The sequence below is a fragment of the Rhinoraja longicauda genome, chromosome 36, assembly GCF_053455715.1.
Source record: "Rhinoraja longicauda isolate Sanriku21f chromosome 36, sRhiLon1.1, whole genome shotgun sequence".
Lineage (NCBI taxonomy): Eukaryota > Metazoa > Chordata > Chondrichthyes > Rajiformes > Arhynchobatidae > Rhinoraja > Rhinoraja longicauda.
In genome coordinates, this window is record NC_135988.1 from 5,216,544 (window position 1) to 5,238,796 (window position 22,253).

The window sequence follows — 22,253 nt, forward strand, 5'->3', positions numbered from 1 at the left end:
ATTCCTTCTCTCGCTGACTGTCCCACTGAGTTACTCCTGCATTTTGTGTCTATCTTCAGTTTAAACCAGCATCTGCAGTTCTTTCCTACACACACGTATCCCATTCCTCCCCTCGACCCCCCCCCCCCCCCTCCCACACACCCCCCCCCCCCCTCGCCCACCGTGGACAGGTGGCACCGCCTTGCTCAGTGTCGTTTTTCTTTGCCCCCAAAGGTGAACGGAGGAGAAGGTCAGGAGGGCACCGAGCCGACCGCGCACAGCGTCCTGAAACGTTCCGTCAGTGGCATTCCGGTGTTGGGGAACAAGCCGGCATGGGGGCCGCAGGTGTACAAAAGTGGCTTCTGTGTGAAGCAGGGCATCGTGGTGAGTGGCACTGAGGGCATCGCGGGGCCCACAGCCAGCCAATCCCCCTCCCCCCTACCCTCCTCCCCTCTCCCCTCCCCTCCACTCCCCTCCCCTCCCCTCCTCCACCCCTCCCCTACACCCCCCTACACCCCTCCCCCCTCCCCATCCCCCCTCCACTGCCCTCCCCTCCTCTCCGCTCCTCCCTTCCACTCCTCTCCCCCCCTTCCACTCCCCTCCCCGCCCCCCTCCCCTCCCCTCCACCCCCCTCCCCTCACTTACCAGGATTATCCTGCCCCATCTCTCTTCCAGCTTTCTCTCACCCCCCCCCCACCTCCCCCACACCCACCAGAATCAATGTGGAGAAGGGTCCTGACCTGACCTGACCCCTTCTCCTCTCCTTTCTCCATTCTCACAACCCCCTTTCTTACCCACCCTCCCCACCCTTTCCCTATGCCACAACTGGACTGGAAAAATGATCCCAATTTTGGGTGAGTCCAGAACCAGGGGCCACACAGTCTAAGAGTAAAGGGGAGGCCATTTAAAACTGAGGTGAGAAGAAACTTTTTCACCCAGAGAGTTGTGAATTTGTAGAATTCTCTGCCACAGAGGGCAGTGGAGGCCAATTCACTGGATGAATTTAAAAGAGAGTTAGATAGAGCTCTAGGGGCTAGCGGAATCAGGGGGTATGGGGAGAAGGCAGGCACAGGTTACTGATTGTGGATGATCAGCCATGATCACAATGAATGGCGGTGCTGGTTCGAAGGGCCAAATGGCCTCCACCACCTATTTTCTATGTTTCCAACCTATTTCTCCCCTCCATCTCCATTCCTACAGCAGGGGGGGGGGTCTCCAGGTGGGGGTCAATTCAATGTTCTTTCCTTGTGTAAGAGTCCATGATTGGTACAGTGTGGAAACAGGCCCTTCAGCCCAACTCGCCCACACCGGCCAAAGAGTGCGCTTTGTTCCTTACACACCACTGACTGCTGACCAGCCTGTTTGTTATTCATGTTGTAGAGGAAAAGTTGGAAGAGGAGATACTTCATCCTTGACGAGAATTCTTTCAGTTACTTTAAATGTGAAATGGTGAGTTCTTCGATACGATGCGATGCGATACGATAGAACTTTATTTATCCCAGGAGGGAAATTGATCTGCCAACAGTCATAAAAACACAAGACACATGAAACATGAAATTAAAGTGGCGAGTGGAAAGGATTGGGGATGTGCAAAGATTGGGGGGGGGGGGTGGGGGTCAGTCTCAGACTCAGTCCACCCCACGACAGAAGGGGGAGGAGTTGTACAGTTTGATAGCCCCATCTGTGCTGCGTGTTGGTGGGACCAGTCTGTTGCTGAAGGTGCTCCTCAGGTGGACCAGTGTGTCATGGAGGGGGGTGAGCTGCATTGTCCAGGATGCTCTGCAGTTTGGGGAGCTTCCTCCCCTCCAAGACCACCCCCCATGAACCCAACTCCGCCCCCAGGACAGAGCCAGCCTTCCCGATGAGCTTGTTGGTCCCGTTGGCGTCCGTGGGCCTTCTGCGGACCACGATTCACAGAGACACACACAGAGACAGGTCGGCCGACTTGGGGCTACTGACTATCCCGCGGTCTAGGCTTAAGCTCAGGGGTGACCGCGCTTTTGCGGTTGCAGCTCCTAGACTGTGGAACAGCATCCCTCTCCCCATCAGAACTGCCCCCTCCATCGACTCCTTTAAGTCCAGGCTCAAAATCTATTTCTACTCCCTAGCGTTTGAGGCTCATTGAGGAGGCGCTGTGAACTGTTTGTGTGCTACTGTATGTTTCATTTTTTTTCCATTGGATCCTAATCAGATGTACAGCACTTTGGTCAACGTGGGTTGCTTTTAAATGTGCTGTACAAATAAAATTGACTTGACTTGACTTGACACCGTGTGTTTGGGATTAAATCTGATGGCTGTGCGGTAAATTGGCACTTGGGTTAGTGTAAAGGAGGAGTTTGTGGATATTCTGCTGCAACCCCAATGTTGATCTCTCTAACTTCATGTAACCCTCTCTCTCTCTCTCTGTCCCTCCCTGTCCCAACCCCGTTCTCCGACCAGTTTCACTGTCCTCCTGATTAGTTTTACTGTTTGTGTGACTCATTGTCACCTTCCCCTCAGCTAACACAATGGGCCTCCTCCAGTGCAATAGTGAGGCCCACCGCAAATTGGAGGAACAGCATCTCATATTTCGCCTGGGCAGCTCACATCCCAGCGGTACGAACACTGACTTCTCTAACTTTAGATAGTTCCTCTGTCCCACTCCTCCCCTTCCCAGTTCTCCCACTGTCTTCCTGTCTCCATCTATATCCTTCCTTTGTCCCGCCCCCCCCCCCCTGACATCAGTCTGAAGAAGGGTCTCGACCCGAAACGTCGCCCATTCCTTCTCTCCAGAGATGCTGCCTGACCCGCTGAGTTACTCCAGCATTTTGTGCCTACCTTCGATGAGCCGTTCTACATTTCCTTGGACATCGTCTGCTTTGATCTCTCGTTTTCACACCTTACCCTTCCACAGATCCCGAGTCTCCCTCTCCCCCTGACTCTCAGTCTGAATAAGGGACTCGACCCAAAACGTCAGCGCTTACAGCGCCAGCGACCCAGGTTCAATCCTGTCTGTACGGAGTTTGTACGTTCTCCCCGTGACCTGCGTGGGTTTTCTCCAAGATCTTTGGTTTCCTCCCCCGCTCCAAAGACGTACCGGTTTGTACGTTAATTGGCTTGGTATAAGTGTAAATTGTCCCGTGTGTGTGTCTGTGTGTGTGTGTGTGTGTGTGTGTAGGATAGTGTTAGTGTGCGGGGATCGCTGGTCGGTGCGGACTCGGTGGGCCGAAGGGCCTGTTTCCGCGCTGTGTCTCTAAACTCTAAGCTAAAAAAAACAAATCAGCCGTGATTGAATGGCGGAGTTGACATGATGGGCCGAATGGCCTAATTATGCTGCTAGCAGGTGTGAAAATAAAACTAAATTAAACTAAGAATCTTGATGCTTTTTCGTTAAATAATTTTAAAATGTTTGTGTTTTTGTTTAGGAAAAAGAACCTTTACGAGCAATCCCTCTAAAGGACATTCAGAGAGCTCAGGACTGTAGCTGCAGGTAAGGGGAACCATTTAATCCTTTCGAGAGCGCAGGAGGATGAGTGGTGATCTTATAGAGGTGTACAAGGTCATGAGAGGAATAGATGGCATAAATGCACAGTCTCTTGCCCGCAGTAGGGGAATCGTGAACAAGAGGGTATCGACTCACGGTGGGCGGGGAAAGATTTAATAGGGGTAACTCCTTTGCACAACGGGTGGTGGGTGTATGGAACGAGCTGCTGGAGGAGGTAGCTGAGACAGGGACTCTCGCAATGTTTAAGAAACATGTAGACAGGTGACAATAGACAATAGGTGCAGGAGTAGGCCATTCGGCCCTTCGAGCCTGTACGCACCGCCAACACTAGGTTAATTCCCGGAATGGCGGGACTGTCGTATGTTGAAAGGCTGGAGCGATTGGGCTTGTATACACTGGAATTTAGAAGGATGAGGGGGGATCTTATTGAAACATATAAGATAATTAGGGGATTGGACACATTAGAGGCAGGAAACATGTTCCCAATGTTGGGGGAGTCCAGAACAAGGGGCCACAGTTTAAGAATAAGGGGTAGGCCATTTAGAACGGAGATGAGGAAGAACTTTTTCAGTCAGAGAGTGGTGAAGGTGTGGAATTCTTTGCCTCAGAAGGCAGTGGAGGCCAGTTCGTTGGATGCTTTCAAGAGAGAGCTGGATGGAGCTCTTAAGGATAGCGGAGTGAGGGGGTATGGGGAGAAGGCAGGAACGGGGTACTGATTGAGAGTGATCAGCCATGATCGCATTGAATGGCGGTGCTGGCTCGAAGGGCTGAATGGCCTACTCCTGCACCTATTGTCTATTGTCTATTGTCTATTATCATGGCTGATCATTCTCAATCAGTACCCCGTTCCTGCCTTCTCCCCATACCCCCTGACTCCGCGATCTTTAAGAGCTCTATCTATCTCTCTCTTGAAAGCATCCAGAGAATTGGCCTCCACTGCCTTCTGAGGCAGAGAATTCCACAGATATGGTGCATGGATAAATTCATAGAGTGATACAGTGTGGAAACAGGCCCTTCGGCCCAACTTGCCCACACCGACCAACATGTCCCAGTGATTCTACTGCTGGATAGGACAAGTTTAGAGGGATATGAGCCAAACGCAGGCAGGTGGGACTAGTGTAGATGGGACATGTTGGTCGGGATGGGCAAGTTGTTTCCACACTGTGTGACTCTTTGACTTCCCCCCAGTTTCTCTTTGTACACCCATTACTCATTTTATCCTTTCTTTTGCCTACAGCCAAGCCCTGATGAGGGATAATTTATTTGAATTGGTCACAGCGACGAGAACATTCTACATTCAGGTAATTCCGTCAAAGATGTTTAAGCATTTCACTCCGTTTGCACCCAAGAGCGCAGAGAAGATTGACGTGAATGTTGCCAGGACGTGAGGGCCTGAGATGTAGGGAGGGGTCGGGTCGAGTCGGGCGGGCTGGGACTTTATTCCTTGGAGTGTAGGAGGATGAGGGGTGAACTTACAGAGGTGTATAAAATCATGATTCTAGCCTTAGAGGGAGTACAGAGAAGGTTCACCAGATTGATCCCTGGGATGGCTGGACCTTCATATGAAGAAAGACTGGATAGACTAGGCTTGTACTCGTTGGAATTTAGAAGACTGAGGGGGGATCTCATTGAAACATATAAAATTCTTAAGGGGTTGGAGAGGCTAGATGCGGGAAGATTGTTCCCGATGTTGGGGAAGTCCAGAACCAGGGGTCACAGCTTAAGGATAAGGGGGAAGTCTTTTAGGACCGAGATGAGAAAACATTTCTTCACACAGAGAGTGGTGAGTCTGTGGAATTCTCTGCCACAGAAGGTAGTTGAGGCCAGTTCATTGGCTATATTTAAGAGGGAGTTAGATGTGGCCCTTGTAGCTAAAGGGATCGGGGGGTATGGAGAGAAGGCAGGTACAGGTTACTGAGCTGGATGATCAGCCATGATCATATTGAAGGCTCGAAGGGCCGAATGGCCTACTCCTGCACCTATTTTCTATGTTTTCTATGTTTCTATGAGGGGAACAAATCGAATGAATGAACAGTGTGGTAGGATAAGGGGAATCGAGAACCAGAGGACATAGGTTTAAGGTGAGAGGGCAAATAGGAACCTGAGGGGCAACATTTAAACTGAGTGGGTGGTGGGTATATGAAACGAGTTGCCAGAGGTGGCAATTAAGGCAGGTACGACAACAGCATTTGGACAGGTACGTGAATAGGAAAGGTTTAGAAGGGTATGGGCCAAACACTAGCAGGCGTTCCTGGACCTGAGTTCAATTCTAGCTACGGGTGCTGTCTGTGTGGAGTTTCTACGTTCGCCCTGCGACCGCCTGGGTTTTCTCCGGGTGCTCCGGTTTCCTACCACACTCCAAAGACGTGGAGGTTGTGCAGGTTAATTGGCTTTGGTAAAATTGTAAACTGTCCCTAGTGTGTCTGATAGTGTTATTCTACGGGGTAATCGTTGGTCGGCATGGACTTGATGGGCCGAAGGGCCTGTTTCCACGCTGTGTCTCCAGAGTCCAAAAGTCTAAAGGTGAGACTAGCGTAGATGGGGCATCTTGGTCGTTCTGGACAAGATGGGCTGAAGGGCCTGTTTCCGTGCTGTATGAGGAAGGGAACAACGGATACAGTAGATGAGGTTGGAGGCGGTGCAAGTGAACCTCTCCCTCATCTGAAAGGTCTGTCGGGGTCCCTGGACAGAGTCGAGGGAGGAGGTCGAGGGACAGGTGTTGCACCTTCTGCGGTTGCAGAGGGAGGTACCTGGGGAGGGGGTGGACTTTGTGGGAAGGGATGAGTTAACCAGGGAGTTGCGGAGGGAGCGGTCTCTGCGGAAGGTGGAAAGTGGCGGAGATGGGAAAATGTGGCCAGTGGTGGGATCCCGTTGGAGGTAGCGGAAATTCCGGAGGATTATGCGTTGTATTTTTGCGATGGCTGATGGGGTGGAAGGTCTGGACTAGGGGGACTCTGTCTCTGTTGCGAACTACAATGGGTTAACTTTGTTCGCGGTGATTAATAACCTGACAGTTGTCGGGAAGAAGTTGTTCCTGAACCTGGACGTTACAGTTTTCAGGCTCCTGTACCTTCTTCCCGATGGCAGGGGTGAGATGGCAATGCCGGGACTGCCTGAAGTGAGAGAAATCAATGTTCATACCACTGGGCTGTAAAAGAAAAAGGGTCTCGACCCGAAACGAAACCCATTCCTTCCCTCCTGAGATGCTGCCTGACCTGCTGAGTTACTCCAGCATTTTGCGAATAAATACCTTCCACTGGGCTGTAAGCTGACCAAGCAAAATATGAGATGCCGTTCCTCCAATTTGCGTTTAGCCTCACTCTGACAATGGAGGAGACCGAGGACAGAAAGATACGTGTGGGAATGGGGAGGAGAATTAAAGTGTTTGGCAACTGGGAGATCAGGTAGGTTCAGGTGGGCTGAGCGAAGGTGTTCCGCGGAACGATCACCCAGTCTGTATTTGGTCTCGCCGATGTATAAGAGTCCGCATCTTGAACAACGGATACAGTAGATGAGGTTGGAGGAGGTGCAATGGAACCTCTGCCTCACCTGAAAGTGGGCAACCTAGCGCGGCACAGCAGCGCCACACAATGGCCAACAGGCAGTGCTGCGGAACATGGTCTGTAATATCACCGTGCCGCCAGCAGGCGACACTGCTGAGCACTAGCAGGGGGAAATGGAGTCTGCAAAGTAATGCTGACTCTTTCCAGAGATGGAGTAACTCAGCGGGTCAGACAGCATCTCTGGAGAGAAGGAATAGGTGACATTTCGAGTCGAGAGCAAGGGTTGCTTGAAGTTACAGAAGTAACCCTTGCTTCCCCACCCACTAGGGTTGCCAACTATCTCACTCCCAAATACGGGACAAGGTGACGTCACCGCCCCGCGCCCCACGTGACCTCACCCAGCCAGTGGCCACGTGCTCCCGCTGCACCAATGGCGGCCACCCGGGCCGGGAGGCAGGTTGCTACGCAACCTCCATTAGGCGCCGCCCGGGCCTACAGCCTAATAAGGGACAATGGCGGTCCCGTACGGGACAAACCAATTTAGCCCAAAATATGGGATGTCCCGGCTAATACGGGACAGTTGGCAACCCTACCTCTCACTCCGTCCCTCCCCCACCCAAGTGGTACCAGCTTCAAAGAGGTCTTGTTGAGTCTCATTGTCTGTAACTCGTTTTCACCTAGCCCACATCTAACAACGGCCAGTTTCCTTTATCATCGATACGTTTTTGCATATCTTTCATTTGTTTTATATCTCTCTCTGTCATAAGAATATAAGATCATAAGTGGTAGAAGTAGAATTAGGCCATTCGGCCCATCAAGTCTACTCCGCCATTCAATCATGGCTGATCTAACTCTCCCTCCTAACCCCATTCTCCTGCCTTCTCCCCATAATATGTACACATACTCACAAATACACACATATATAGATTATATATAATATATATATATAGGATCCTGACTATTTTTTATTTTTTTTTAAAGTTTTATTCCAAAGAAAAACATACAAACATACTAAGCAAAATGTGATCAAACAAAAGCCGCCTGTATCGGCAGTTTACAAATTAAACAATTATCACATTAAAATCCCGCCATCTCTGTCAACAATACATTCGACCCCCCGCGGCGACCAGCGTTCCCGGAAGGCCACCAGAGTCCCCGTGGACACCGCGTGTTCCCTCTCCAGGGACACGCGGGCACGGACGTAAGCCCGGAACAGGGGTAGGCAGCCGACTTCTGTGAGGCCGTCGACTGCCCGCTGCCTGGACCCGCGGGATGGCCATCTTGGCCAGAGTGTAGTTTGTTCTTTCTCCCCGTGACCTGCGTGGGTTTTCTCCGGGAGCTCGGGTTTTTTCCCACACTCCAAAGGTGTACAGGTTGCTAGGTTAATTGGCTCGGCAAAATGATAAATTGCCCCTGATGTGTGCAGGATGGTTAGCACAGATTCGGTGGGCCAAAGGGCCCGTTTCCACTCTGTATCTCTAAATTATACTTGAGCAGCTTACAACCCAGCGGTGTGCCTATCTTCGGTGTGAATATTGATTTCTCTAACTTCGAGTAACCCTTGCATCCCGTCTCTGTCCAACCGTCTTCCACCCAAGTCGTAGTGACAGCTTCACAGTCGCCTTGTGGAGCCTCATTGTCTGTAAGAAAATAACTGCAGACGCTGGTGCAAATCGAAGGTATTTATTCACAAAATGCTGGAGTAACTCAGCAGGTCGGGCAGCATCTTGGAGAGAAGGAAGGGGTGACGTTTCGGGTCGAGACATTACCTTTTGCCTATCTTTCATCCATCTATACACTAAAGCTCGTTTGTTTGTTTGTTTGTTCCTGAACTACAGCCAAAACGGTGCACGATAGCGCGCCAATGTTAGGCCCCCACCTTACTCACCGTCGTCCCGTTGGTGCTAATGGAAGACGTTTCGTTGAAATCGGTGTTATATTTTTTAAGTTATTCACATTTTAAAGTTTAAATCTATCTCCGAGGGAGTGAGGGGGGAGGATAAAGGGGGTTGAGGGGGAGGAGGGAGGGGGAGGGGGAAGGGGGGAGGAGAGGGTGCTGCACCAATGCAGGAGAGGTTTGGGCCCAATGGGTCCACTTGGTCTAGTTTGTTCTAAATCTCTTTCTATCACTGTCTATATCTCTTGTTCCCCTCACCCCTCAGTCTGAAGAAGGGTCTCGACCCAAAACACCACCTATTCCTGTCTGCCTGTCCCGCTGAGTTACTCCAGCTTTTTGTGTCTATCTTCAGTTGAAACTAATATGACTGTTGTCTTGTGCTTTGTTGAAACAGGCCGACAGTCCCGCAGAGATGGAAAGCTGGATAGCAGCAGTCAACCAGGCGATTAAGCTACAGAAGTTTCCAAGCAATGCCACAGTAGGTACCTCTGCACATAGCGCATTGAACAGTGCTTGGCCCACAGCCCTTTGGCCCACAATGACCGCACCGGACCTCAATGACAAGCTAAACTGACCCCATCTGCTTGCACATGATCCATTTGCCTGTAGACCACTAGTTATTGAAACCACCGCTTCACAAGGGACTAGAGTTGCCAGTATTAGCCGGGATATTCCGTATATTAGGCTAAATTGGTGTGTCCCGTACGGGACCGCCCTTCCCCTGTATTAGGCCCAGGGGGCGCTGTAGGCCCGGACACTGTAGGCCCGGGGGCCACTGTCGGCCCGGACACTGTAGGCCCGGACACTGTAGTCCCGGGGGCCACTGTCGGCCCGGACACTGTAGGCCCGGACGCCACTGTTGGCCCGGACACTGTAGGCCCGGACACTGTAGGCCCGGACACTGTAGGCCCGGGTGCTGCTGTCGGCCCGGACTCTGTAAGCCTGGACATTGTAGGCCCGGGGGCGGCTGTTGGCCCAGACACTGTAGGCTCGGGGGGCTCTTGTTCTGGTTTAAACCAGCATCTGCAGTTCCTTCCGACACAAGGAATCCATTGATCCCACTTTTCCTTCCCCATGTATACCTCATCCCGACAGCACAAAAAAAAACGGTGGTTGGCCTGTTTGACAGAAAGATGCTTTGATTACTCAACCAGTCAGCTGAGAAAGGGAGGGGCTGGCCATGTTGATTAGTCACAAACCCACCGACTGAGATGCCAGGCGGTGAGTCAGAGTGGGCTGCGTGGAACTGAATTAACTCTCACTGAGATCCTTTAGAGTTGGGGTGAGGTGGAACGGCTTCACCCAACTCGTTGTTGATTTTAAACATGGATAGGACACGTTTGGCAGGACATGGACCAAGTGCAGGCAGGTGGGACTAGTGTAGCTGGGACATGTTGGCCGTGTGGGCAAGTTGGGCCGAAGGGCCTGTTTCCTCGCTGTATCACTCTATGACAATAGACAATAGGTGCAGGAGGAGGCCATTCGGGCCTTCGAGCCAGCACCGCCATTCAATGTGATCATGGCTGATCATTCTCAATCAGTACCCCGTTCCTGCCTTCTCCCCATACCCCCTGACTCCGCTATCCTTAAGAGCTCTATCTAGCTCTATGACTCCACAGACACAAAATGCTGGAGTAACTCAGTGGGACAGGCAGCATCTCTGGAGAGAAGGAACAGGTGAAGATCAAGGGAAATGTGGAACAGATCATTGTTAGCTGGGAGAAGAAAAGAACAAAGCAAACAGGTGAAATGTAGTCGGAGACAGTAAGACTGGTCGGAGAACTGGGAAAGGGGAGGGATGGAGAGAGGGGGAATGCAAGGGTTACTTGAAGTTAGAGAAGTCAATGTTCATACCTCTGAGTTGTAAGCTAGCCAAGCGAAATATGAGGTGCTGTTCTAAACTAGTGTGTAGGCAGCTCCAGCATAAAATGACCTTGATCTGCCCTAGCTCTTGTTTTTATTTGCTTGTGGGCACAGTGTGGGAATCACAGGGCGTTGCTGCCCGATAGAAGCTGGCAATGAACCCCCACCACGAGCTATTAATAGTGGTTTGGGTACAACTGGGTGATTTACTGAGTAGATGGACACAAAATGCTGGGGTAACTCAGCGGGACAGGCAGCATCTCGAGAGGGAGAGAAGGAATGGGTGGCGTTTCAGTGTCGTTTAGTTTAGAGATACAGCGCGGAAACAGGCCCTTCGGCCCACTGAGTCCATGACCACTAACACTATCCTACAGGGACAACGCCAGGCAAGTGATAGGTGGATACAGGTGACGGGGTTTATGAATGGCAGATGTGCATCTAAAACCGGGGATGACAGTGAGATAAATGTTTAAAGAGGCAACGTTTAAAGGAGATGGGCAGGACAAGTTTTTCTACACAGAGGGTGGTGTTGGCCTGGAACAAGCTGCCAGGGGTGGCACGGTGGAGGCAGACACGATAGTGGCGTTTAAGAGGCTTTTAGATGGGCACATGGGTACGCGAGGAGTGGATGAATATGGGTCACGTGCAGGCAGAGGAGAACAGTTCAACTTGGCATTGTGTCCAGCACGGACGTTGTGGGCCGAATGGCCTGTTCCAGTGCTGTCCCGATCTGTGGAAGAGCTTCAAAATTGTTTTTAAATATTTCTTGTAAACATCTGGGGGTGGGAGTGGGGGGGTGGGGGGAGTGGGGGGAGTAGCAGGAGAGAGATGGCGGAGAGATGATGATAATTCAATGGTATTGATTGTCAAATACTGCCCCCAGTCCCAGTGAAAGGCTTTGCTCGAGCACACAATACACAAAGAGCTGACAAAGTTACAGCAGTACATGAGGGTCATGTTGGGCCCCTCTTTGTCCTCGGCGATCTCTCCCCCGCCAGGTCCCCCCCTAGTTCTTAGTGGGGCCCAAAGATAATAGAACAGAGCAAGATAGACCACTCGACCCTAAAAACCGTAGTACGTCACGGCGCCATTTTAGTAGGCAGGAACTTGCAGGAACTTGCAGAAACATTTTAAAAGAAAAATAACGAAAGTCTGTGAGTTGATAGATGAGATATATTCTGCATTTTAATGGTATCATCACACATACTGTTCCCCCAAAGCACTGATTACACTGCGAGAGGCGTAACGAACGAACGGCGGGTTTTGCTTACTAAAATGGCGGACGTTACGCTCCTTTGCGTACTACACTTCAGTATAGGCGATTTCAACGGAGTGGATCATTTTGCTCCTCTAGTATCTTTGGTGGGGCCCCACTGACGCTGGGTCCCTGTTTATTCACAGTAAACCCCCCCCCCATCCCCCTGCCAGGCTCCGCTTTGTTCCCAGAGGCCCCCACCGCTGACTGGGCCCCTCTTTGTTCCCAGAGGCCCCCACTACTGACTGGGCCCCTCTTTGTTCCCAGAGGCCCCCACTACTGACTGGGCCCCTCTTTGTTCCCAGAAGCCCCCACTACTGACTAGGCCCCTCTTTGGTCCCAGAGGCCCCCACCACTGACTGGGCCCCTCTTTGTTCCCAGAGGCCCCCACTACTGACTAGGCCCCTCTGTGTTCCCAGAGGCCCCCACTACTGACTAGGCCCCTCTGTGTTCCCAGAGGCCCTCACCACTGACTGGGCCCCTCTTTGTTCCCAGAGGCCCCCACTACTGACTAGGCCTCTCTTTGTTTCCAGAGGCCCCCACTACTGACTAGGCCCCTCTTTGTTCCCAGCGGGGTGGCCCCACCGCCTGTCGGCGGCCCGTTCTCGGCCCAGCCTGTTGTCTGCTCTGGGCTGTGTAGAGAAGCCCCAGGTCCCAGTGGGAGAGGGGCATGGATTGAGATGGCATCTCCTTTCCGTACGTTTACCGTCGGCCTTGAGTTAGCACGTTCTCCCTGCGACCTGCGTGGGTTTTCTCCGGGTGCTCCGGTTTCCTCCCGCGCTCAATGTTTATGGGCCCAATTGCCCCTCTGTAAATTTAGTTTAGTTTAGTTTAGAGATTCAGCACGGAAACAGGCCCTTCGGCCCACCGGGTCCATGCCGACCGGCGATCCCCGCACATTAACAACACTATCCTACACACACCAGGGACAGTTTACAATCTTTACCAAAACCAATTAGCCTACAAACCTGTACGTCTTTGGAGTGCGGGAGGAAACCGGAGCTCCCGGTGAAAACCCACGCAGGTCACGGGGAGAACGTACAAACTCCACACAGACAGCGCCCGAGGTCAGGATGGAACCCGGGTCTCTGGCGCTGTGAGGCAGCAGCTCTACCCGCTGTGCCACTGTGCCGCCCCGGTGTGTGTGTAGGATGGGGACTAGTCTCCGGTTCTGTTTCCTTTCTCATTCTCGTGTGTACCCCCCCCCCCCCCCCCTCTCTCTTCTTGTTCGCAGGTGGTCCCGGCTCCATCCTTCACCGGCAGGACCGTCCCGGCGATGGCGGCCGACCCCGCCGCCCCCCCGGCCTCGGCGACCCTCCCCGCCGACGAGAAGCGGCCCCTGGGCAAGTCGTCGTCCGTGGTGCCCTCCTGGCAGCCCTGGACCCCGGTGCCCACCGTCACCGCCGGGCCGCCCGGCTCCACCACACCGGCGGGGGAAGCCAGCGGGCACCACGCCCGCCCGCTGTCCCCCACCACACAGCCGGCTCACGTGAACGGGCAAGACCAGCGGCGCCGGCACCGGTCCCAGCCCGTGCCGCACAAGGAACACCACTTCGATTACAAGATCGACGATGACGGGATTCGAACTACCGACGTCTAGCCAATATCGCCATCCCTCGCCCCCATGGCCCGGGCAGGGCTGCCTCTTGTACATAGCTTCGCCTGGCATCGTTGTGCCCGCTGGTGTTTGGATGAACTGTGACCTGTGCGTTGGAGAGAACAGCTGAGAGGAGGCTGTACCTCTGAAAGAGCTTCCATTTTGGACTTCATATTCCCACAGCGGCTTGAGTTGTTGCACAGACCTGTTTACCTTTGTTTACCACCTGATGTTTCGGTGGGGAGTGGGGGGGGAGAAATGCCCTCGCACTACCTTGCCCAGTCAACGTGTGCCTGTGATGCATTGTTGAAAGGAATGTATTAAAGCTGGATCCATTTTAAAAAACTGTGTGTAACAAATCCCTCCAGACTTCTGTTCGGTGGTTTAGTTTAGAGATATAGGCCCTTTCGGCCCACCAGGCCCGCGCCGACCAGCGATCCCCACACATTAACACTATCCTTTAGATTTAGATTTTAGAGATACAGCGCAGAAACAGGCCCTTCGGCCCACCGGGTCCGCGCCGCCCAGCGATCCCCGCACATCAACACTAGTCCTACACCCACTAGGGACAATTTTTTACATTTACCCAGCCAAATAACCTACATACCTGTACGTCTTTGGAGTCCTATACCCACTAGGGACAATGTTTACATTTATACCGAGCCAATTCACCCACAAACCTGTAACGTCTTTGGAGTGTGGGAGGAAACCGAAGATCTCGGAGAAAACCCACGCGGGTCACGGGGAGAACGTACAAACTCCGTACAGACGGCGCCCGTGGTCGGGATTGAACCCGGGTATCCGGCGCTGGTCTTGTTTAGGATTACGAGAATGATCCCAGGGGCGATTGTGTAGGAAAGTAACTGCAGATGCTGGTACAAATCGAAGGTATCACAAAATGCTGGAGTAACTCAGCGGGTCAGGCAGCATCTCAGGAGAGAAGGAATGGGTGACGTTTCAGGTCGAGACCCTTCTTCAGACTGATGTCAGGGGGGGCGGGACAAAGAAAGGATATAGGTGGAGACAGGAAGACAGTGGGAGAACTGGGAAGGGGGAGGGGAAGAGAGGGACAGAGGAGCTATCTAAAGTTAGAAAAGTCCATGTTCATACCTCTGGGTGTGAGCTGCCCAAGCGAAATATGAGATGCTGTTCCTCCAATTTGCAATGGACCTCACTCTGACAATGGGGGAGGCCCTTGACAGAAAGGTCAGACTGGGAGTGGGAGGGGGAGTTGAAGTGCTGTACCACCGGGAGATCAGGTTGGTTAAGGCGGACTGAGCGAAGGTGTTGAGCGAAATGATCGCCGAGCCTGCGTTTGGTCTCGCCGATGTAGAGAAGTTGACATCTGGAACATGATTGGGTTAACGTATAAGGAGTGTTCACAGGCTCTGGGCCTGTACTCGCTGGAGTTTAGAAGGATGAGGTGCAATTTTATTAACACCGACCGAATAATGAAATTCCTGGGTAGAGTGGAAGTGGGAAGGATGTTTCCAGTAGTGGGGGGGAACCAGGGGAGTGCAGACTCCGAATAAAAGGATGTGCCTTCAAATTGGAGATGAGGAGGAATTTCTTTAATCAGAAGGTGGTGAATCTGTGGAAATTCATTGCCACGGATGGCAATGGGGCCAAGACATTGGGTACTTTTCAGGCGGAGATTTGACAGGTTCTTGATTACAAGGGTGTCATACATAGGTGATGGGCGGTAAATGGGTTTGAGAGGGGAAATTAGATCAGCCACGATTGAATGGCGGAGTAGACTCGATGGGCCGAATGGCCTAATTCTGCTCCTATGTCTTATGGTCTTGTGGCACGGAGCCAGCCGAGGAAGTACAGGCTTTTGTGCTCGGTCCGGATCGCCCCATGCACCACCATCCCTCTCCCCACCCGGCTGCCTTCGGCCTTCGTGCCTCCCGCAGCCGACCTTGAGAGCGCGGAAGGCAAGACCCCACCCCCCCCAGGTTCTCCTTTTATCGGCCCTTTGTCCAGCGTCCGCCATTGTCTCCGACTCCCACCGCCTTCCAGCTCCCAGTCTTCAGAAGAAGGATCAACTTGGTCCGCAGCAAACAGGCCCTTCGGCCCACCGAGTCCACGATGACCATCGGTCACCCAGGGGCCAAGCAGGAGACGAGACTCTGGCGAAGCCCCGGCACCAGGTGGGTTCCCTGGCACCACGGCGGGCAGAGATAGGCCTGCCAGCACCCACCCACTCCAGAGACATGCAGGTTTGTAGGTTAATCGGCTTCTGTAAAATTGTAACCTGTATCTAGTGTGCAGATGGTGTTGGCTGAAGGGCCTGTTTCCACGCTGTATCTCTGAACTAAACTGAACCACTCCGGGCGAAAGACTCCCGATGAATTCTCGTTGCAGGAAATATCTTGAGTTTTTGTTGAAGCTGGAATCAATTGGAAAGTGGAGAGAAAGTTTCACCACATCCCTAAGCTGAGTCAATGGTCGCCTGACTTTGGGGAATCAGAAGGTGAATCATCACCACAACAGAACACACCATAGTTTGCATCAGTTAAGCCTCTCCATCAAACTCCTTTCACAACAGCCATTCTGCAGCCAAGACTTGAAGCTGGTGGCCATCTTGTCCAACTGCGGACTCGGTGAACCAGCCAACTGTTTCTATTTTGGAGAATCCTCAACTCGCTAAACAAAGGAGAAAAGCATTTTGCAAGAGATGGAGTGATCACAAAAATGCGGCACGGTGGCGCAGCGGTAGAGTTGCTGCCTTACAGCGAATGCAGCGCCGGAGACCCGGGTTCCATCCCGACTACGGGTGCTGTCTGTACGGAGTTTGTACGTTCTCCCCGTGACCTGTGTGGGTTTTCTCTGAGAGCTTCGGTTTCCTCCCACACATAGAATGGTGATTTTACTTTTAGTAAAAGTTTAGTTCAGAGATACAGCGCGGAAACAGGCCATTCGGCCCACCAAGTCCGCGCCGCCCAGTGGTCAGTGATCCCCCTGCATACTCGCGATATCCTACACACACTAGGGGCAACTTACAATTTTACCAAAGCCAATTATCCTACAAACCTGTACAGAGAAAACCCATGCGGGTCACGGGGAGAAGGTACAAAGCGCGTACAGACAGCACCTAGGGGTGCCAATTATCCCACTCCCAAATACGGGACAAGGTGACGTCACCGCCCCGTGCCCCACGTGGCCTCACCCAGCCAGTGGCCACGTGCTCCCACCCCATCAATGGCGGCCGCCCGGGCCGGGAGGCGGGTTGCTACGCAACCTCCGGTAGGCGAACACACTCGGCCCCGCTCCCCGAACACTGTCCGGACCTAATACGGGAACAATTTAGCCCAAAATACAGGATGTCCCAGCTAATACAGGACAGTTGGCAACCCTAACAGAACCCACAGTCAGGATCAAACCCGTGTCTCTTGCGCTGTAAGGCAGCAACTCCACCGCTGCGCCACCCTGCCACCAACACCGTGCCTACGAGTTTTATTCGGATGATATAACCGGGACACCCACGTTTTTCATCGATTAAAAAATCGAGACAATTAAATAATTTTGCAAATTGTCAGTTTTGTGGAATTCATTGCTGAGTTTCGGGAAAGATTTGAAGCCAATTCTAAGAAGCTTCCAGGAATCCAGCACTCTGGTCTGGCTGGAGCAGTCAAAGTGGAAGCTGATGATCAATGGTGTATCATCTTTTTTTGGAAGCAATACTGAGTTGGCATCCAGCACTGAACATCATTCTGGAGTTAAAAAGTGCTGGAGTAACTCAGAGGGTCAGGCAACATCTCTGGAGGACATGGACAGGTGACATTTCGGGTCAGAACGTGTCTTCAGACTGGGATAGACAATAGACAATAGGTGCAGGAGGAGGCCATTCGGCCCTTCGAGCCAGCACCGCCATTCAATGTGATCATGGCTGATCATTCTCAATCAGTACCCCGTTCCTGCCTTCTCCCCATACCCCTTGACTCCGCTATCCTTAAGAGCTCTATCTAGCTCTCTCTTGAATGCATTCAGAGAATTGGCCTCCGCTGCCTTCTGAGGCAGAGAATTCCACAGATTCACAACTCTCTGACTGAAAAAGTTTTTCCTCATCTCAGTTCTAAATGGCCTACCCTTTATTCTTAAACTGTGGCCCCTTGTTCTGGACTCCCCCAACATTGGGAACATGTTTCCTGCCTCTAACATGTCCAACCCCTTAATAACCTTATACGTTTCGATAAGATCCCCTCTCATCCTTCTAAATTCCAGTGTATACAAGCCTAGTCGCTCCAGCCTTTCAACATACGACAGTCCCGCCATTCCGGAAATTAACCTAGTAAACCTACGCTGCACGTCCTCAATTGCAAGAATATCCTTCCTCAAATTTGGAGACCAAAACTGCACACAGTACTCCAGGTGCAGTCTCACTAGGGCCCTGTACAACTGCAGAAGGACCTCTTTGCTCCTATACTCAACTCCTCTTGTTATGAAGGCCAACATTCCATTGGCTTTCTTCACTGCCTGCTGTACCTGCATGCTTCCTTTCAGTGACTGATGCACTAGGACACCCAGATCTCGTTGTACGTCCCCTTGTGTAGGGATGTGTAGGAAGGAACTGTAGATATGCTGGTTTACGGCGGAGATAGACACAAAATGCTGGAGTAACTCAACGGGACAGGCAGCATCTCTGGAGGGAAGTTATGGGTGACGTTTCAGGTCCAGACCCTTCAGAATGGGAGTCAGGGGTGTTGGAAACAGGAGATAGGGAAGGGTACAAAGAGAATGTAAGATGTGAAAAGGACAGATCAAAGCAGGCGATGATCAAAGAAATGAGGCTGTGGTATTGAAGGACAACTGTTGGTGGGTTGAGTGTAGGTGCGTTAGTTCCTATTTTGACCCAAACATGGATGCATGGAAGCAAACCAGGAAGTCTTGTCTCGTCCTATCATGTCAAAACCGCATGTCAAAAACCTTGGCGTGATATTTGACTCTACATTAAAGTTTGACAAGCAAGTCAACGCTGTGGTAAAAGCCAGCTTCCTCCAGCTTCGTACCATAGCTAAAATTGAAAAAATCATCCACGCATTCATTTCCTCCCGCCTAGACTACTGCAACTCCCTATTCACTGGGATCAGCCAATCTTCCCTGTCCCGCCCACAATTGGTCCAAAACGCCGCAGCGAGACTCCTGATGGGTACCCGTAAAAGGGACCACATCACCCCGATTCTGGCCTCTCTCCACTGGCTCCCAGTACAGTACAGAATCAACTTCAAGCTCCTCCTATTCACATACGGGCTTGCCCCCCCACCCCATATCAAAAAATCTTCTAACCCACCACTCTATCTCCAGGTCCCTCAGGTCGGCCGACTTGGGGCTACTGACTATCCCGCGGTCTAGGCTTAAGCTCAGGGGTGACCGCGCTTTTGCGGTTGCAGCTCCTAGACTGTGGAACAGCATCCCTCTCCCCATCAGAACTGCCCCCTCCATCGACTCCTTTAAGTCCACGCTCAAAACCTGGGCCTCCTCCACTGTCAGAGTGAGGCCCACCGTAAATTGGACGAACAGCACCTCATATTTCGCTTGGGCAGCTTACACCCCAGCGGCATGAAGTTTGATTTCTCTGACTTCAAGTAACCCTTGCATCCCCTCTCTCTCCGTCCCTCCCCCACACTAGTCGTTGTACTAGTTTCACTGTCGTCCTGGTAAGTTTCATTGTCTGTAACTCGTTTTCACCGAGCCCACAGATGTTTCCTTTATCATCGTTACGTTTTTGCATATCTTTCATTCGTTTGCTCTCTCTCTCTCCACATCATGGTCTGTATCTCTCGTTTCACTCTCCCCGGACTCTCAGTCTGAAGAAGGGTCTCGACCCGAAACGTCACCCGTTCCTTCTCTCCAGAGATGCCGCCTGTCCCGCTGAGTTACTCCAGCATTTTGTGTCTATCTTCGGTTTAAACCAGCATCTGCAGTTCCTTCCCACATAACTCTCTTTTTTACTTGGCTTCCCACTTCCACTCTGTGGGCTAAAACGCCAAATCATTGGGGACTTAAGTTTTTGCTTTTAGTTTTGGAGATACATCGCGGAAACGGGCCCTTCGACCCACCGTGGCTGTGCCGACCAGCGATCTCCTGTGCACTTGTTCCATCCACTCGGTGCTGGCTTGAAGGGCCAAATGGCTTCCTCCTGCACCTGTTTTCTATGTTACACACCAGGGACAATTTATATAGAAACATAGAAAATAGGTGCAGGAGGAGGCCATTTGGCCCTTCGAACCAGCACCGCCATTCACTGTGATCATGGCTGATCGTCCACAATCAGTAACCCGTACCTGCCTTCTCCCCATATCCCTTGATTCCACTAGCCCCTAGAGCTCTATCTAACTCTCGCTTAAATCCATCCAGTGAATTGGCCTCCACTGCCCTCTGTGGCAGAGAATTCCACAAATTCACAACTCTCTGGGTGAAAAAGTTTCTTCTCACCTCAGTTTTAAATGGCCTCCCCTTTCTTCTTAGACTGTGTGGCCCCTGGTTCTGGACTCCCCCAACATTGGGAACATTTTTCCTGCATCGTGCTTGTCCAGTCCTTTTATAATTTTATACGTCTCTATAAGATCCCCTCTCGTCCTTCTGAACTCCAGTGAATACAAGCCCATTAACCGACAAACCAGCAGAAACACAGAACTTCAAATGCTGGTTTAATCCAAAGAGAGACACGAAATGCTGGAGTATCTCAGAGGGTCAGACAGCAACTCTGGAAGAAAAGGAGAGGTGACGTTTCGGGTCAGAGCGCCAAAGGTCTGAAGAAGGGTCCCTCCCCTGCCCTTCAACGTCACCTACTTCTACCAGAGATGGTGCCTGTCCTGCTAAGTTACTCCAGCATTTTGTGTCCATCTTAACCCACAAACCTGCATGTCTTTGCTTTAACTTTCTGTAATATAAACGCTTTTTCATTTGATAAGTTCTTCCAACTTGGCAGGAAAAAATTTGGTAACATCTCTGTTGGAGAATATTTTGATATTATTGCTAATCAGCATTAAAAAGCATTGTTTTTCATTTTTGAACTGTTAAAAATGTTGCAAGTACAATCTATCTCCAGCACAGTTAAAGCTGTGCCTTTGCAAAGTCCACAGTGTGAGGATGGATAACAATGGAGTGTGTGCTCAGAGGCAGCCAGCATCGTCAGAGAACCACACCACCCTGGCCACGCTCTCACCTCACCCCTGCCATCGGGAAGAAGGTACAGGAGCCTGAAAAGTGTGAGGTCCAAGTTCAGGAACAACTTCTTCCCGACAGCCATCAGGCTATTAAACACCACAACCAAAGTTAACACATTTTAGTTCGCAACAGAGACAGAGTCCCCCTATAGACAATAGACAATAGGTGCAGGAGGAGGCCATTCGGCCCTTCGAGCCAGCACCGCCATTCAATGTGATCATGGCTGATCATTCTCAATCAGTACCCCGTTCCTGCCTTCTCCCCATACCCCCTGACTCCGGTATCCTTAAGAGCTCTATCCAGCTCTCTCTTGAATGCATTCAGAGAATTGGCCTCCACTGCCTTCTGAGGCAGAGAATTCCACAGATTCACAACTCTCTGAATGAAAAAGTTTTTCCTCATCTCAGTTCTAAATGGCCTACCCCTTATTCTTAAACTGTGGCCCCTTGTTCTGGACTCCCCCAACATTAGGAACATGTTTCCTGCCTCTAACGTGTCCAACCCCTTAATAATCTTATACGTTTTGATAAGATCCCCTCTCATCCTTCTAAATTCCACTGTATAGAAGCCTAGTCGCTCCAGTCTTTCAACATATGAAAGTCCCGCCATTCCGGGAATCAACCTAGTAAATCTACGCTGCACGCCCTCAATAGCAAGAATATCCTTCCTCAAATTTGGAGACCAAAACTGCACACAGTACTCCAGGTGCGGTCTCACTAGGTCCCTGTACAACTGCAGAAGGACCTCTTTGCTCCTATACTCAACTCCTCTTGTTATGAAGGCCAACATTCCATTGGCTTTCTTCACTGCCTGCTGTACCTGCATGCTTCCTTTCAGTGACTGATGCACTAGGACACCCAGATCTCGTTGTACATCCCCTGTTCCTAACTTGACAGCATTCAGATAATACTCTGTCTTCCTATTCTTACCACCAAAGTGGATAACCTCACGCTTATCCACATTAAATTGCATCTGCCATGCATCCGCCCACTCACACAACCTGTCCAAGTCACCCTGCAAACTCATAGCATCTTCCTCACAGTTCACACTGCCACCCAGCTTTGTATCATCTGCAAATTTGCTAACGGTACTTTTATTCCCTTCATCCAAGTCATTAATGTACTAGTCCTGACCTTCCACCCCATCAGCCATCGCAAAAATACAACGTATAATTCTCCGAAATTTCCGCCACCTCCAATGGGATGCCACCTCTGGCCACATTTTCCCATCTCCGCCCCTTTCCGCTTTCCGCAGAGACTGCTCCCTCCGCAACTCCCTGGTTAACTCATCCCTTCCCACCCAGTCCACCCCCTCCCCAGGTACCTCCCCCTGCAACCGCAGGAGATGCAACACCTGTCCCTCTACCTCCCCCCTCGACTCTGTCCAGGGACCCCGACAGACCTTCCAGGTGAGGCAGAGGTTCACTTGCACCTCCTCCACCCTCATCTACTGTATCCGTTGTTCAAGATGTGGGCTCTTATACATCGGCGAGACCAAACGCA

General features: G+C 51.5%; 1 protein-coding gene across 2 annotated transcripts in view; it reads left to right on the top strand.

Annotated features, from left to right (window-relative positions):
• LOC144610202 (pleckstrin homology domain-containing family A member 2-like) overlaps positions 1-13,903 on the top strand; it is a 117,671-nt gene extending 103,768 nt beyond the window's left edge. For both annotated transcript variants that reach the window (XM_078428773.1, XM_078428774.1), the window contains 6 exons: positions 214-363; positions 1,360-1,428; positions 3,384-3,448; positions 4,701-4,764; positions 9,258-9,341; positions 13,216-13,903. In XM_078428773.1, the coding sequence (XP_078284899.1) occupies positions 214-363; positions 1,360-1,428; positions 3,384-3,448; positions 4,701-4,764; positions 9,258-9,341; positions 13,216-13,581 (798 nt within the window). In that variant the 3' untranslated portion in view covers positions 13,582-13,903. The remainder of the gene's footprint in view (positions 1-213; positions 364-1,359; positions 1,429-3,383; positions 3,449-4,700; positions 4,765-9,257; positions 9,342-13,215) is intronic.
• Positions 13,904-22,253: the final 8,350 nt, after the last annotated feature.